Source organism: Gallinula chloropus (assembly GCF_964237585.1).
Source record: "Gallinula chloropus genome assembly, chromosome: 2".
Taxonomy (NCBI): domain Eukaryota; kingdom Metazoa; phylum Chordata; class Aves; order Gruiformes; family Rallidae; genus Gallinula; species Gallinula chloropus.
Genome location: NC_140086.1, coordinates 146280302 through 146299141, shown reverse-complemented (window position 1 = coordinate 146299141; position 18840 = coordinate 146280302). Strand labels below are relative to the sequence as shown.

The window sequence follows — 18840 nt, the reverse complement described above, 5'->3', positions numbered from 1 at the left end:
TAAAAATTCAGTTATTCAGAGTTTTAAGGCTCCTAGAAGTTTCTTCTCTACTGATAGCCTACAAAGCCCAGAAATCCACTGAACTCAATGCTACTAAACAAGATCTGCTGAGTGCACGTATTCTGCATGAAACAGTAATACAAATCTAACATTTTAATACAATAGATATGTATATTTAATATTACATTTACATATTTAAATAATACTACTACATTAATAACACTATAGATACAATATTAGGTAAAAACAGCTAGCATGGTTTTCTTCAAATTTTGGTATTTTTTTCTAGCAAGTGTAAAATAATAGAAAACAAAGTTTCCTTGTGAAGAATAAAGTGTATTTTAACAGAAGCAGCGAAGACCTGCTGCAAAATACAGATCATGTATGCTGACATTTACACAAAACCTTGCAGTAATAAAAGGTACTGTCATAAACTATATTTACAAGAAACTGCCCAATAGATCAGTTACTGATTGCACTGTAGTGATTATTTTAAAAAAACCCACACAGAATCCTTGTCTTACCCTTCAGAAATAATTTGTCTGTAAGAAGTGACCTTGTTTAAACTGTATGTGCTAGAAAATATACAACTTTACAATAGGAAGAGGTTAGAAAACTTGAATACTGTGGAAAAAAATTTATTAGTCTATACAAGTCTTCTGAAACAAACCATTGGCTTTGAGACAGTAATTTCAAGTGAATACTCACTGCAATAGTATTTTTCCATACAGAGATCAAGAAGCCCTATAGCTTCCCATTTACTGTCTATGAGAGGAAGTTTTATTTCTTAACAAGTAGCCACACAAAGCAGACGTGATAGAGATCTTCACAGCTACAGTGAGCTACAGTTTGAAATAAAGTTATATTACAAACATTTTGAAAAATTATGCATCAATACCAAAGTGTGGCAAATGGATTCACAATGAAAGAACAAAGATGGCTTTCAGACCCCTTGCCAATAATGAAGACTTTCTACAGCAAGTCTAGAGTTGACTGCATCATAAAAACCATGAGTGCAAGAGTACCACAAATTTAGTATATAAATATCACAGGATTAAAACTTCAGTTAAGCCATCAACTGAAGTGATGATTAAAAAGAAAAAAAGGGCATTTCCAAACTTTGCAAAGGAAGATTTCAAAGCATCTCTTCAAAAAGGTGCTGATACCAACTATAGGCTGTGCCAATTTGTATTTTAGACAGCTCTGCTGAAAGACAAAAATTTAGCAGATTTGTCTAAGAACTCTATAATCTTGCTGGTTTTAATACCATAAAAAAACATTTACCAGAAGAGATGAAATGTAACATTTATAGCTCACACCGTTTTCAAGATCTGTGCACAATATATAGTTCTATAATTTCAAGAGTATTTAAAAATAAGACAAAGAGCAGACAATGCAGTAATGTGTTTGTTAAGATTTGTTTAGAATAGTTACATGATGAATGTATACAGTTGTAAAATTTTTAGTGCATTTATTCTTGCACATTATTTATGCTACTTATAAAAACCTGAAGATTGCAAATTGGGCATGCTTACCATAACATTTTCAAACTGGGAAAGCTGCAGAACATTTTTCCTACAAGTGTTCACTGCCATGGTACAAAACAAATATGTGCAAACTGCAAGGTCCCTAAAAATAGCATTTAATGAATTATGTACAGAAAGATGTGACTATCTGTTTAAATATGCAAAGAATAAGCTTCCCAAAGTTTATAACATAGAACAGTATCCACCACATGCTCCTCCTCCACCATATCCTTCTTCCTTGGTTGATAACTTTACACCTCTGTTTTGGCTCTCACTCTCCCACAGTCCAGGAGTCTGAATGATTTTTTCCACAAGTTCTTCAAAGGCACACTGTACACCATCACATGTTTTTGCACTTGCCTCTGGAGAAGGGACACAAGAAGTCAGGTGTTAGCATAGCCTCCACTAAGTTGTTTATTATTTCTCTTTGAGGTAAGTCTAGATTGTAGGTTGAGACTTCTACAATAAATTCTATGGTAACATAGTGCCCAAATTAGCAGGTATGCAGATCTCTGTTCCCACAAAAGGCAATGCCTCAAAACACTGTTAATAGAAGAGCTTCCAAGTTGAATGTTACCAGAGTATATGGCAAATATGCCATAGCTTAGTTGTATTTTCCTGTGCATAGTGCTTCAGTGAGACAAATACTAACCTAAAATGTCTAGTAAACCTGGTTACTGTTCTGTGTTTAATTTCTGTACATTAATCAGAACTACAATACCACCATACCACAAGCAGCAAGGATCCATACTGTAGCATTCTGGGTCAGCCTCCCTGATACAACTCATCTGATAAAAGCAATAAGGAGCCTCATTTCTTCTGCCATTAGCAGAATTCTAAGTAACTTCACGCAGATGTCTTGCATTGGCAAAACCCAAGAAATATGGTCACAAGACAAGGGTATATTATGAGAGCAACAGATACCATCTGAGACTGTTCAGTCCCACTAGCGCTTGCCCTGTTCTTCTACGTAGCCATGCTGATACTTGCCTATACAGCATGCAGATATACATTTATTTAGTTATAATTTAGCTTTAGCTACTAAGGCCCATCTCATTTTGCAGCAAGATGGCTCCAGTCATGACTATGTCATTACTCAATCCCAACCACCATTTAAGTTAATTCTCCTATTTTTACAGCCCAGTTCTAACAGATTTCTGTTGAGCACCAGCACATTGGCTACGCTCAAAGTTGGCCACTTAGTGCCAGTTTTCCTTCTTTCATTTTGCTTCTGAGCAATTCAGATGGGAAAAGAGATCAGTCAAAATCCCAAACCTAAACCAGGTTTTGTCAGACTACAGTAAAGCCTGTACTCTGTCCTCAATCCTTATAAATTTCAGTATATCCCTTCACAGTTAGGCTAGATAACATATTTAGGCTCATCTAAAAAGGCCAATACCTACTAACTTTGTACCTACAGCAGCTGAGATATCATTAATTGGATTTTACATATAAAGACATAAATCCTTCAGAAGTGGTACTTTTCATTACACAATAGCAAAAATCAAGTAAGATCCCTGCATATAACATACCTATGAACAGCATGGAATGTTTTCTTGCAAATTTGAGACCTTCATTTCTGTCAACTTCACGGTTTTCCTGTAAGACATTGCATTAGTATGCAGTATTAACAAAATACACCAACACATTATTTACTGCAGTTGAATGTGGTTTACCTTATCAATCTTATTTCCAACTAGCATTTTCACTATGTCATTCCTCGTGCAGTATGTTTCCAGTTCATTTAACCAGTTATCCAGCTTGACAAAAGTATCTCCTCTTGTGACATCATAAACTGAAAGACATTGGAATTCTTATTTGCACAATATTTTTTACAAGAAAGTAAGCTGTTATTTAAAAGGAGCAAAAGCTATATAGCTTTTACATTAGGAAACTGAAGGAGTTCCAAGGATTTCAATTTACTTACTTACAGCAAGGCAGTAACTGGAAAAAAAAGGTTGCACATAGACCAGCTCAAATCACTGATGATACTAATGCAGAGTGACTCTAAGATTCTGTCATGTGCTGTTCTCAGACTAATTTATCTTGAGACATCCTAGGCTACTGGCTTCTCCAAAGAACTCCACACTTGCAGACCCCTAATGTAGGATACTGAACATCACTATAGAGAAGATACAGAGTACAGTGTAACCTTCTGCATTAATTACTGATAAGACTTAACACCACTGCTGGGCTGCTGATTTACCTAATCCTCACAAATTCCAGAGAACTACTGAATTTTCAGCATTTTAGTGTTTCAAACTAACTAGCACTTGTGTGGGATGTAAGTAATAAGGCATGCTAGATGCATAAATACGAGACAAAGCAGACTTGGTTAAACCTAAAATCCACTACCCAGCAACTATCTAATAGCTCCCATTTCAAGCTGTGAAAATATTTTCCCTTCACTCACGTCCCACGTGCAGACAGGCATTACCGGTTGGTTTCAATCAAATGAGCAAGTTTGGCTTGCATGAACCACCTTATTTTCAGGAAGTTGTTTAATAAAGAAATAGAAGATTATCTCAAGCACGAATCTCAACAGCAGAACTTTCTAGCTCCCAACCAGTGCCTGCTTACTTCTACAGCTTTCAACACTAAGTGGCAAGTCAACTAAGTGACTCAACAAGACATGCCTTGACAACACCTTCCAATACCAGCAAGGTAATGCAACTCAGACTTGGGAAAGACTACATAAAACCCAAAATCTACAGGAGGTCTTGTGACAGAGGTTATTCGAAGTTCAACAATTTAACTGGACATAATAACTTACCAAGAATCTCTCAAGTCAGATGTAAGTTCAAAAAAAAACCAACCTTACTTCCCTGCCCTTACTTTAGTTAGCTCCTCACTTCTAGCAATGGAGAAGCAGAACTTCTAAACAAGATTCTAAAGACGAAAGAAAAGCAAGAGACTTCACTGTGAAGTTGCAATTACAGGGTTTGGCCTGGGTTTCTCCCACAGAGACTGATGCTTTTTATACTCCCAGCTAGTCTTTTCTAAGTGATTCTGACTGTGTAACATCCCATTAGCACAGAGACACAAATAGCAAAAAAAAAAAAGTCAGTCAGACTCCAAGTGTTTACACTGATTTCATTAGGAAAAAGGAATAGGGAAAAGAAAGAGAAAGCTCTAAAAATACTGATACAGAAAGAACACACTGAGAATAACCTTTTTTGACTCTGGCCTTCGTGAGCACAGGCATATGGCAGTGCTTAGTGATAAGACAAGGGGCAACTGGCACAAACTGGAACACAGGAAGTTCCATCTCAGTATGAGGGGGAAAAAAAAAACATCTTTACTCTGAGAGTGACAGAGCACTGGCACAGGCTGGCCAGAGAGGCTGCGGAGTCTCCTTCTCTGGAGTTATTAAAAACCCATCTGGATGTGATTCTGTGCAGTGTACTGCAGGTGACCTTGCTTTAGTGGAAGGGGTTAGATTGGATGGTACTGAAAGGTCCCTCCCAACACCTACCATTCTGTGACTATAGAAAGGCTGTATGAATTACATAACTCCAACACATAAGAAAACCAGAAACTTACTCAAAATAGCATGCAAAGCTATACTTACCTAGGATAACACCTTGTGCACCTCTATAGTAACTGGGTGTTAATGTTCTGAATCGCTCCTGACCCGCAGTGTCCTACAAGCCATTCAGAAAGTTCCATTATTCAGAATTTGAGCAGATAATAGTCTAGCTTTCAGGTATTCTGTTTCTAATGAACATACAAAATAAGATTCAAGGTATATTCAACTACCAGATTAACTGAGTTTATACTTCCCCTGCTGTTTTACTGCACATTAACTTCAAAATTTTATGCATTCTGTCCTGGGAAGCACCCTTAACATGTTAGATGTAGTAAATAACCAGACTATAAAGCAATACAATAGCCATTTCTGTGGAAATGTGTGTTTTGCAGCTATTATAGCAGCAACCAGCAAGATAAAAAAAGTACAGCTGCAGTACTAAGATTTTGCAACAAGCATCAAAACCCATGGCAACTAAACTAGTTCCTCCTCTTCAATCACCTTGGTCCAATTAAACTTGATTCAGTGCCAGGGTAAATGCATTTAACACGCTCTGACAAAGCGGAACCAGAAATAAGTCAGATGTTTTTCTGGTTTTAAGGAAAGTTGAATTTATAGCCTCAAATTTAAAGTATCAACAGCTCTGCAAGAAAAACAAGTATTAGAATGCTGATTTCTTAGAAGAGATTAAGTTATAATGCACACTCATTGCAGACTATGCACAGACGATTCAAGTAACTTCAAGCTACCCCAGGTTGGGAGCAACATATGAGACACTGTGGGTTCAAAACAGCTTCCTGCCGAAGACTCTGAATAGCTGAACTGGCCCTCCAATATTCTCTATGTCATTCAGTCAATCCCACACATTTCAAGCTGGTAGAGATGTATCACAAACACAAAAAAAAAAGCTACATTAATAAACCCTCCATTAGCCCTATGTAATGTTTTCCATCCCACAATCACTCACTCATTCTGCTATCAGGCTGTTTATCCTTCTATGTGTCTATTTGTCTATACAGCTGTTGCAGTTATTTTCCTTGTCGACCCCTTTATTTTAGCGATGATTACTACTGTCACACTAAGAGAGAAGTCCTGTTTGTTAGTTGAGATACGAAACAGCCTCAAAGCAACAGAGGTATTGCAATATATATTTCATGTTCCACTACTACTTCCCAAGGAAGCGCAGGTCATATCTTCTATGAGAAATAAGGTTTTATGTTTGCTTACTACAAGAGGTTCTAATTGGGTCTGAATATTCAAAAGGTGCTTCAGGTTCACAGAAGTATGGAGAATGGCTGGCAGAATGAAGAATGCTTAAGAAAGCTTGGAAGTACTTTTTCATTCTTCAGTTGCCACGAATTCACAAGTTCTACTTTTAACTACAGTAGATGTTGAACATTCTAAGGCTAAGATTACAAATACTGACCTCTTTCAGCTGCATCTGCTACAAATAACCCTGACCTTGAGCCTATAAAAGTCTTTCTATGAGGGCTACGACGTTTTTAGGCTAAAAAATTGTTCTAAAATGTAACATTTGAGCATAAATTGAGCAAGCAACAATAATTCCCAGCCTATTAATCAGTGTAGGAATCAGTGCTACAGAAGCAGCTCATAGGCAACAGAATTGTGCCCACTCTCCCACAGTTCATTCCACTTTCTGAATGGTTCAATACTAACCTCCCACTCCTCCATATCACCTTTATATTAAAAATAAGTGAAATCTATACAAACTGTATGGTAGGAACAGTGATAGCTTGCATAAAGCAAGGCAATACATTAAAAACTTAGGAGAGACTTACCCATATTGCCAGTTTAGCTTTGTTTCCATCAACTGAAATGGTTTTTACCTTGAAGTCCACACCTAGAGGTGGAAATATATTTTAGTTCTTCAAACACACTACAATTATTTTTCTTTTTCCAAAGAAAAGGAAAAAATAAAACCAAACTCAGAAAACAAGTTGCATTTTGACAGAAGCAAAGAGAGTAGGTTTCATTAGCTATTTATGAACCATGCTGAAAAGTCAAGGCTTTGTTGCTGACAGACTTTTGCTAAAGCCTAAGGGTCATTTAAGCCATTGACTCAAAATACTGCATAGAAGTAAGGTAAAGACCGCATTTCTTGCATTGAAACACATATCTGTATAAAGATTCAAGTTTAGCATTTCACTGATTAATTTCATATTCATTACTTATACACATGCTCTCCTTGAATATGCCCCTGATTTTGAGGAGCTTTCAAAATAAAGGAGGATCTGCATTTAGCTATTTGCTCTGCTTCCCTAACTCTCTCAACCTGATCACGTACATCAAGGTGATCATGCAGAGGTAAACTGATCCAGACTCATGTCCTACGAGTAGATGAGATCGCCGTCTTATGAAAAATGTTGGATAACAGTAATTCCTCTAGCAGACATGTCAAATACGCCTGGGATGATTTGAACATGCTGGAATCTATGTAAGAGATGAACTAGCTGCCTACTACTTATCCAAGGATAAGCCACACAAAATTCAAGCCAAGACAGGCATGATGTTAATAACTGTCCATATTTAAAGGATATGGCATCACATAATTTGAGAGGCTGAGTACAGTTATGATCCATTTTGCTGTAATTTAATTCTTTGGTTACAAATAACAAGTAACTGGAAGTTTATTTGAATTATTTTGGAGCGACTTTCACTCCACACCAGTCAACAGCTCTGCAATGAGGTAGTCAAGAGTGTAAAACTCAACTCTTTATATGAAAAACTTACAAGTAACAGCACACATTTTACACTTAGACTTAAATGGTATTCATTGTATTTGCGACAAGACAAAGAATTTGTTTTAACTATTCTAACATGTTTAAAAAAGGCCTCATAAGTGAGCTGCACTTCCATTCCCAAAACCACTCACACTACAAACAAGTGCAAATAGCCAGTAAAATATGTCCAACTTGTTCAAGCCAGAGCAGATAGGATACTAATGAAACTACAGTTTCATTGCAACAGAGGTTTAAAATAGGTTTACTTAAACTAAAGAACACTAATTCCACCATCTCACAGCTTCAGATCACTGGTGTCCTCTGAAGCATCAAGTGATTTTCAGACTACATTCAGTACTGGAATTTATTTCAAGCAAAATTTTGCCAAGGTATATTAACTTTTGCAGTAACTGAGCAGAACTCTGTTTGACACAGACTAATACTCTTAGTCCCTACCTTAGTAACATAATGCTCTGTGCCATCCACAAAGAGGATACGTTATTCTAGAGTTGTGTTCACAGAAAAGAACAGTCACTATTAACTTTGTTCTAAACACCAGTTCCTAGAACTGCACCTTGTTCACAGAAAACTGCTGTGCTAGCAAGTTTGCTCAAATTGATTATAAAGAACTTACTGTCCTGCCATTTTTCAGCACTCAGCAGTAACTTTTAGATTAATAGGGTATCTTCTTCCACTGTAATTGCCTATTTCCATCCTTAAACAGTAAAAGTCATCATTGCTCAGCCAGGATGTCCTTCAACAGCTCACAATGTATTCTTTTATCCATTAGCCTGACATCAAAACCTGTAACTGCAGCTACTACAAGCCTACCAGATACTTCACATAACAAACAAAAGTATGTTGCAGTAGTTTCATAGGAAGTGCATATACACCTTTGCTAGCCTTGCTGCTGGCTTAAAATTAAAAGAGAATGTTTTAAAATGTGCACAAATAATGCAAGTAAATTAAGAAACTAAAATAGTGAATAAAACCCATGTGTTATAGACCGCTAACTGAAAAACAAGTACGAAAACAGCACGGTCAAAATAGACACTCTGAAGTGATCAAACATGGCAACTACAATTCTAACAACAACAACAAAAAAAGAGTTCAACACATACAAAAGCCAGTTAACGAAATCTTAAATAGCTAGGGGTTTTTATTATCAATCTGCCATAAAAGAGGACACAGAAAAAATGCAGGGCTCGAGAAAATTTTGTTAAATCGAACCACTATGGTATTTATGTTCCCTGAATACGTCCATGAAATATAGACATGTTTATGTGACAGGTGTCAGTTTAAGTTTGCAAGAGTGATGTTTCTACCCTTAACAACAGAAACTTGACAGGTTTTTTCACCATACATTGGAAGACAGCCAGAAATAAGACACTATTAGACTGCTACTTGTGCGTGCTGGCACCTATTGCCTCAGCACTACACACTAACATCTTGTGGACTCACAGTCTGCAAGAAATAGCAGCACGGAGGCGACAGCGCTCTCATTGAGGCCAGGATGCCATGCTGTATTTACAGGAAATGCAAAACCAGCTACACTATATGGCTGGCGTTGTAGGTAACCGACAAGCTGGACAGCTTGGACCTGGAAGACTCCATGTGCAAGGAAGGCTAAAAAGTTGAGACATGAGATCTGTGTAATACACTACTTGACTTATGAAACAGGGATTGCACTGAACACTTATCTAAAATACCTATACAAGGAGCAGGCAAGTCAAGGCAAGCACACGCAGTACGGATGACAAAATACTGGGGTATATATAGTCTGATCAGATCCATATGACAAAGCCCAGCAAACAAGTTGGCCTCAACAAAACACAAGGCGGACAAGTGATCTGTGAAACTGAATAAAGCATTGTTAATACAATGAAGCTAATGAAGTCAAAATATATTTGTACAAGGCAGCTTATTATTCTGAGACTACCACAGGTTTTTTAGAAAATTTTGAAGGAAAAACACACACAAAACAGCACAAAAAGAAATCCGGGCTGAGATTCACAAAGTGTTTTGGCATTTCACCACCTTACAAGTACCTGACTTTGGAATCTAGGATCTGTTCTCATGCAGCAGGACACAGTTATGTCTAAGAACTCACTCCAAGTACCTTATGAACAACAAACCTGCCCTAACTTTAAAGCTGACACATTGCTTCTTAGCAATGCATTCACCAGAAAAAACTGCAATACCAAAGAACTTCAGGAAATAAATTCCCTGGTTTCTCAAACAGTGCACTGATGTCAGCTTTTCACATTGGTAAAGAGCATGCTGTATGAACAGCATAATAAAAAACCCCACAATTCAGAAGAGCCACCAAAGACACCCAATAAAAGATGCCCACACTGCGAACAAACTTTTGGTATCCAGAACACCATGAAAGCTCAAGTATCTATTCTGCACTGACTTCCTGACCCATATGGTTAAGATACCAAGAAAGTAACAGGATTTGAAGTATATACGGTGCCAAATCTTTTAAGATGAGAATACCAGACTGCTATTTTCACCACCTGACCTGTTCCATTCCCATTTCCTTCCACCCTCTACTCCCCCAAGAACTGATGCAGGGCTATTCATGGGTGCAAGCTGGAGCACAGGAGATTCCATGTAAACATAAGAAAAAAAAATCCCAAACTTTTTCACTGTGAGGGTGACAGAGCACTGGAACAGACTGCCCAGAGAGACTGTGGAGTTTCCTTCTCTAGAGACATTCAAAACCTACCTGGACATGCTCTTGTATGACCAAATCTAGGTGATCCTGCTCTGGTAGAGGGGTTGGACTAGATGATCTTTCAAGGTGCTTTCCAACCTTTAACATTCTGTGATATTCACACAAGTTCATTCATTATGCACAATGAAATTAACAAAAGATGCCATATTTCTTCCCTCAGCTGCTCACTGTTTTACATTAAACAGTCAGTATACTCCTGTATCCTATTAATAAGAAATACATCAATTTATTAACCTCTTAATTAGAGCTAGCTTTGTTTACCAACAATCAACTCAAAAAGCCTGGTAAGTCCTTAGGCAGAAATTTTCCTAGAGAAAGTAAAAATTGCAATTGCAATGCATTGTGTGGAAAAGTCATCTCTATTCTCGTTATTTCAGTTAATTTGGCACAGAGATGCATCACATTCTTGGAAATTTCATTTTGCTTCCTTTGACAACCATCTACACTTCTGGCATTCTGGGTGTTCTCCAACACAACTGACTTCACTCTTGGTATGTATCATACCTATAGAGCAATAAAACATCACTGCTTCTCCCCACCCCAGCCTTGGCCTTCTTCCATTTTTCTCAACAGTTTAGCTGCCAGGAAATCGACTACTAAGAGAGAAAAAAGCCACATTATAACACAGGAAAAGCAGAAGCTACAGACATCCCAGCACTCACTAGTACTGTCAGGAGTTGCAAGAGCTTACCACCCCTGTTAAAGAGGGTCTTAAATCTTCCTCAGATAGCTACCAAGGATTATATCACATAGAACACAAGTTCTCACAAGTAATACTACTACTCACACAACTTAACTATCCTGCACAGATAAAGCAGTAGGATATATAACTAACTCTTAAGCTTGTATTCCAGCCTGAAACCCTGACAAACAGTCAACTGTAGGTTGTTCCAGAGACCTTGTCGCTGCCCATACCTATGACTTCCATCCTCATGGTGAAAGGCAACATTCCTATCTGTTTTCCTAGCCAAGTATATATTGTTGCATAAAGGGGAAAAACTACCGGCCAGTACAGTCAATGCTCTACACCCATAAGCGCTGCTGTGTCCACATCATTCCTTCCATACAGAAAGGCAGACATGTCTGAGCTTCACCAGCGGTTAAGGAAGTCCAAACAAACTACAGTTTTGTACTGAAGTTGGTATAAAATCTTCTAAGGTGGCATCAGCAGATACTTACCAATCGTTGCTGCAAGTTCTGGGTCAAAGGTATCATCTGTGAACCGCAGCAGAAGGCTGATAGGGAAGGAAAATAAGAGTTACTATTAGTGCAGCATATCTATAAGCTGCCAGAAGCCTATAAATTGCAAATCTGAAAGTAAAAGATGACATAGCTAAATGTAAACACATCTCATTCTTCTATAATTTATTTCCCACAAAAAACCAAAGGGACACAAAAATAACTACCCAGGCCTCTTCCTGCTCCTATTACCAAGAATGCCTCTCTGAAAACAAAGTACCACACAAGTTGTCAAATCAGTTGCCTAACAATCACATGCTCTGCTTCTAAAACCACTTTACTTCTATCTTACTCTATTTTTGTTCTCCCAGAATTCAGTACAGAAGATTTTTTTGTTTGTTTCATATTGCTTCACACAGTATTTCTGTCAGCTTAAGAAGAAATTTCTAAGTCAGCTTTCCACTCCAGAAATAACTCCTTGAACTGGGCACACAGCAGAGCAGTAAGAACTACACCCTTCAGAAATAAAAGATGCAGAAGTTCTAGAGCAGAATTACCTCGCCATTGTTTTACAATTTTGAATATACGATTTTTCACACACACATTTTCCCTGATCCTGAGGGATGTTTGCTACCAACGCAAGAACAGGTACAACTAAGCACATCACACTACAGTAGCAAGGTCCTTTGAAGAAGTGCCCATAATGCCCCTGAACTTGTGTCAAATGTAAATATTTTGGCAAGAGACAAGGATTGTGGACATGTAGGGTTTTTTTTAAAAAAAATTTAAAAATCAGCCAAATCAGCATTAGGCATCTGTGGCAAGTGTATATTACCATGTGACAGACAGCTGTTTGCTATGACTGACAGCTTGGATTAATTTTCAGGCTAGAGAAACCAAACAAAGCCCTATTTATTTTTTGGTCTTTCCCTCTGCCTTGTTTTTTCCCCTCCTCTTTTTGCATGTGAATTTAGCAGCCAAGTACTTTTTAGTATTTGGACATGGTCCTGGTCTGACAGAAAGGGGACTACTGAAATTCCTTTACTTCAATCAGGCTGGGTGATAATTCCAAAGTTAACCACAGACCTACTTTTTTTTTCTCCCCTTACTCCAGAATGCCAAAACCAAACAGCATTTTTATTTACCAAAGAATAATTAAAGAAAAAAACCTCAACAACTGATAGCACATAGAAACATTTGAAAGTATGAGTAAAAACCTACCAGGAGGCTATTTAAGAGCAGTTATTTTTAGTTACAACCAAAACTAGATCACACACAGCAGACAAAACATGGAACCCCCATAATGGCAATAGAATATAACCATCAACTTACAAGTCTTGAGTACTAAATTCAGACTTCAACTTTCCCCACCTTTCTTTCATATGCAAATCATAGAATCATAGAATTCATAGAGTATCAAATATCCCTACAAAGCACAGCATATGCAGATGTTTAGGACAGCACTGGATTCACAGGACTCCAACCACTTACCACACAATACTAAAAGAAGTTTAGCATCTGACCTCCTAGTCAAGTAATAAAGGACACAAATTCAGGAATTATTCCATATTAAGTTTCCCTACCTGAACAACCATAATATTATTTCATAGCAATTATTTCCTCACACAAAGTCTCTTTTAACACCATTCCAGTTGTGAAGAAATAATTATAAGCAGGTATACAAAACCACTACGCATAGTATCTCTCACAGGAAAACTAAGAGAGGTGGCCTCAACTAAGAGACTTGCTCAGATCACATCTGTCATGAGAGGCCTACCATACCAGATTATCAATCGAGCAACTAACTCAAAGCAGTCACTGCCAAATTTTTAACAAATATATTGCGGGATTTTTTTCTATTTAGCAACTTTTATGATCATGCTAGAAGACTCAGACTGTAACCATAGAAAAACACTGAATCTAATGACTAGTGTGGTACATATCCAGATGTCCTCCTGCATTTATATCCCACCTCCCACATTATGGCCTATGGCCCTAACAAAAATAAAAAGTTAAAGCAAAATAATCCTCCAAGACCAAAAAGGTATCTTAGACAAAAGCTATGAAAAGGGCAGGGGACAGGATGAGGGAAAGTCAACCCAAACTGTACTTGAAAAAGAACGTAATTAGTCAGCAGAACAATCAGTGGTAGAACTAACTACTTCACCGTCTACCTCATCTGCGTCTGTCACCTCCCCTACACCCAGCGCTGGGTCACTTGTGACTCTACATGTACACATCATGGACTGGATTAACCCCGAAGCGCTATGGAGCGCCCATCTTCACTCGACACAAGGCTACACAGGACGCAGGGAGGCCCAGATCCCCTGGCCAGGCCGGCAGAGCTCTGCTTCGTCTCAGGTTCCAACTGGGTCAGGCAGACACCAGCTCTCCCTTCCCTGTCGAGGGGCCGGCGGCTGGGGGAAGGCTGCGGAAGAGGCAGGCAGCCCCGAGCGGGGGCAGCCCCCCGCCTGCAGGAGGACGGACCGAGAAAGGGCGATGAAGTCCCCCCCGCCGGGCCTAGCCCTCCTCAGGGCAGGCCGCGCCCAGCCCGGGCGGCCGCTGAGGCGGAGGTGGGTTGTCCAACGCGACACAGCGGGAGACTAGGCCGGGCCTAACCGGTGTCCCGCGTCGTGGCAGGAGAGGCTGGGGGAGGCGGGCGCCCCCTCACCTGGACTTGCCGACGCCGCTCTCGCCGATGATGAGGATCTTCAAGGTAGTGAGCACGTCCTCGTCCATCCCGTCACCGCGCCCGGCCCAGCCCGGCCCGACCCCGACCGACGCTCCCTACGCAGGCTACAGCGACACCGCCCGCGCCTGCGCGCCCCGCCACCCGTTTTCACTCGCCCCCTTGCCGCCCGCCCCGCGCATGCGCCTCGGGTGCCTCAGGTGTGCCCGCGGCGGGGAGCGAAGACAATCACTCCTGCCCCTGCTGGTGGCGCATGCGCAGAGGGACGGGAGCCGAGCTGTTTGTTTACAGCGGGACGGGAAGGATCCGCCCGTACTGACAGTCTGCGCGCATGCGCGGCCCGGCGCGGCCCTGTGAGCGGCCCGGGGTGAGGCGGTGTCGGCCTGGTCAGTCCGCTGCCGCCCCGCCGGCCCGGCCGAGAAGGAGGTGGTCGTTGCGGTTGGGTTTTCAGTGTTTGTCGGTGTCGGCGGAGAAGAGGGAGCGGATAAAGTTACAGGGGGGAGCAGAAAGCTGGAGCCGCAGAGCGGTGGCCGGCCAGCGCCCTGTGCCGCAGCAGGGCGGCACCGCCTCTCGGGCGGACAGCGGGTGGGCAGGACCTGCCGCCCAGATCCTGGACTCGTTTCATCCCGCCCCCGGTAGGCCGGTTGGCACGTTATGCTGTGTGGTTTCCTGCCGGCAGAACTCTCCAACCTCCACGAAGGTCCAAAGTGTTCTTCTGCAGCTGATTGCGGTGTGAGACGTGGTGATTCTCGTAACAGTCGGAGCCTAAGGTGGCTGTTGGGCAGGTATCCTGTACTGCAGCACTGGGCGCACAGGGGGTCATTCCTCCAAAGGCACACCAAGCTGTAGGTGTAGCATGTTTATGTACAAGCACTGAGTACATACTCAACATATTTTGGAGAAATCTGATACATACTCATAGCTATTCTGGGAATTGGGGGTCACACCTTCTTTCTTCCTTCTATGGTATTTCCACCTCTCAACTGATACGAGTCAAGGGGCACTATTCCTCATCCTTGTGTTCCTCAAGGGTCACAGCTTCCTCCCATCACATTCTTCAGTTCATTAAAGTTCATGGTTGGCCCAATTTCAGCATGTGTCCAATTACATGGAGAATTCCTCTTCTATCTATCTATCTATCTATCTATCTATCTATCTATCTATCTATCTATCTAGTGTCCTCCTCAAAGCTCTGCTTATCTACAAAGTTTCCTCCTCAAGGCCTTTCTTCTGCTAAACTAAACCACCTTCCACCTTCTGCTTAACTAAACCCAATTCATGGGTTACTTGTTAGTATGTTAAGGATCAATGATGGATGTGGTATTTGTTCAGGGCTCTTGTTACATACTAGCCACAATTGGTTTCACAAAGGTCTTTTTATTAACCTTTTGCATCCCTTCAAGTGAGAAACCCTATTTATAACCAATTTGGCTAACCTGCTGTAAGAGCTTAAAACCTACCTCAGGCCATTCATAAACAAGTGCAACTTCTAAAATTAATCATGTGCCTGTCTGAGGTGGATCTGAAATTGTCCTTGGTCTATGCTATATTTCTTGGACCAGCTAGGCAGCCTCTGTTCATCTCCAAAGACTGACTCAGTAGCACATGTAAACAGCCTTGGCCACTTCTATAGTCACAGAATAACAGATCAAGCCATGTCGGCAGTTTGCACAAGGCAGGTGTGCTTGTGAGACTGGTAGGTTTTGTCAGAATGCTGGCTGCAGAGAGCACGATTACTCTAGTAGAGCCCTGGATTTGCTAAGAGGTTGCCTTCAGCTGAGTTACATGGTCAACACAGTAACTGTTCTTTTGTGTTGGTGTGGCAAACTTCACTGCTCCATAGCTCCTTCTGGTTTCAGGACCTGCTCTCCTGCTTCTTTTACCTCATAAAACAAACCTTTCAGGATGAGTACAATAACAATAATTATCCTATTAAATTATGAAAGCATATTCTATAATTAAAAGTGCAAATGGGTGGCAGTGTTTATACTGGGACTCTGACATTTTATTAGTAATAATCTGAGATTTGTTGAAGGTGTGACTTAGTTTTCATGGTCTGGATTGTGCTTTGAAGTCATAGAAGGAGCCAGTGTGTTTATACTCTGCAGGTTTTGGTTGAAGTGTATAGGAGCTGTGGGATCTTAGTATGGAAAAGGATGAGAATTTCAATTTGGAAGGTGCACAAACACAAAGGACACCGCATCCCTTGAAGCCAGAGAGTGTGTGTGTTTTTCCCCATCATAACCACAGAATCAAACGAATCCATATGGGTATTAGTCCTGGTTCCGATTATAATTCTATATGCCACTCAAAATGATGGAGTTTGCCAGGGTGGCTTTTGGATCTTTGAGCTTAAGGGTCAGCAGAGCCAAGAAAGGAGGCGAAACCTGCCCCAAATGAACAGTTCCATAGCTCATGCTTATGGATGCGATGCTTTAGGGTCTTCCTGAGCATGCCCTTTGAGCATGTGTTTCTTTGTGTTGTCCTCCTCCAGGTGGAACTATGTTCCTTCAGAATAAGAGTATTTATGCATTAAGAGATGTACAACAATCAGGGGAAAATATGAACTTACTTTCCTATCCAGCTTTTTTAGGGTCTCTTCAGTAAAGCCATCTCCATGTTGGGAGAGACATCTAGCCACCTGTTTTCTTTCGTGCTCTTTCACTACTCACGGGGAGCCCTCAGTTACTCAAGGAAACCCAATTAATTTTTTTAATAAGGCTGGAGGGTGGGTTTTTTTCTTTTTATCATTTACTATCCCATTTGATCCAGATCTCAGATGTGGGAGGGTCAGGCCATAACAGCTTGGTTAGCTCTCCCTAATAATTAGTCTTCCTAGAAGAACACTGAAGATGTTTTGACTGCATTTTATTCTGTTTTTAATGCTATTCTGTTGCATCTTGATATCTTTCCAGCTATCTTTGAATTTCAGGCAGGATAGCGCCAAGCAAATCAACTTGTCTGCAAATAATATTTGTAAATAATTCTACGTATACTTTACTGATTCTTCATATGCTGCTAAGGGAAGCAGTCTAATGGTAGAAAACTAGCATAACTGGTTCCAAGGCAGCTCCCTTGGAACTGCCATGTTTTGAGATATATCTACAGAGAGATCAGATTTCCTCTTCAGAGTTTCCCCTCATGTTTTTACAGTCCTGCATGAAGGCTGCCCAGTTCCTGGCCTGATACAGGGCTCAGGGAAGTAGAAAAATGTCAGCTCCATCTCAGCTAGCACAAATGTATGCATGCAATCAGTGTTCCCGAGGTGTTAATTACTTCAGGGATGTGACAAAAAAGGGAAAACATGGAAAACATCTTAACAATGATAGCTCTGTATTTTCAGCATCAAACTTTTCTGTCCACCATGTTAGAGACTTGGCTGACATGAGTGTGTCAGTAATGAGTCAGTAAAGTGAGAGACAACCTGATATAAACAACACAGGGCTGCAGCAGTCTCATTCTGTGTCTGAAAGACACCTGGGAGCCTTTGGTAAGAGTACACTTGAACCATCTGCCTTAGCTTCCACTGCTTAAACATGGGGATAATGGTAAGGGCTGATATGCCAAGGGAGCTAAGAGTTTGTGTCCTCCCTGCTGGCACTGCCTAGTTTAGCATGAGCTGTGAAACTCATGATGGGAGTGTGGCTATATAACTACATGGTTATTCTTTTTCTCCCTTCATCAGTGCCACCACAAATAAAAAGAGGCCTTGAAATGCATAGCTTCTCTTTAGGTTGTTTAGGTACACGTAAGTCGTGGGAGGATGCATGTCTCCAGGAGTTTAATTCATTGGGACTTTCAGAGATTATCTCAGCTATATATATATTTTGTGTCTGGAGGACACAAAATGTCCTGCAGAAGCTGAGAAGCTCAACTACTTCAGAGGGAAGTTGACAGCAATCTACAGGTCTCATGTTGCAAAGACTCTTCCTGCTGTCCCATTTCCAGATTGTAAGGCTGACCCGTATGTTGTTGTGGCAATGAGTCAGGAGTATGACTCGCAGTGAAACAAGCAGCACTGCTAAGCTCTCCAGTCCCTCTTAGCAGAAATGATGCACGGAGACACACTCATTCTATTTTCTTCATGCAGTAATCCCCAAAGTTTGTAAAAGTGACTGTCACGTGTGTCAGATTCAGGGAGGCTCCTTTTCTGTGTAGACATCCTTAAACACAGTCAGCACACCCATATGATTTCACATTCAGCAAATAATAGCAAGAAGTGAGAAGTGCTGCAGCAGTCCCAGAACTCTGGACAGGACTTCTCTGTAGACCACACTACAATGTAAATGACCCTGCTGTGACTGGCCACTCCTTTTCTGAAGAATTCAGGCTATTTTTATGAAGCAACTAGATAATAATGTTTCTTTCCCCCTCTCCAACAGCAGCCAGAGCTGGGCACTCCCATCTGTTGATCCTCTCAGTGCCTGCTCAGTTTC

At 40.7% G+C, this 18840-nt stretch overlaps 1 protein-coding gene across 1 annotated transcript; it reads right to left on the bottom strand.

The window, feature by feature from the left end:
* Positions 1 to 622: 622 nt before the first annotated feature.
* RAB18 (RAB18, member RAS oncogene family) lies at positions 623 to 14476 on the bottom strand. Its single transcript, XM_084279858.1, has 7 exons — positions 14387 to 14476; positions 11716 to 11771; positions 6855 to 6916; positions 5098 to 5170; positions 3203 to 3321; positions 3059 to 3125; positions 623 to 1888 (listed from the first exon to the last, which is right to left on the bottom strand). Exons 1-7 carry the CDS (start codon positions 14452 to 14454, stop codon positions 1710 to 1712), a joined length of 624 nt encoding a protein of 207 aa, XP_084135984.1. The 5' UTR covers positions 14455 to 14476; the 3' UTR covers positions 623 to 1709.
* Between the last annotated feature and the right edge of the window lie 4364 nt (positions 14477 to 18840).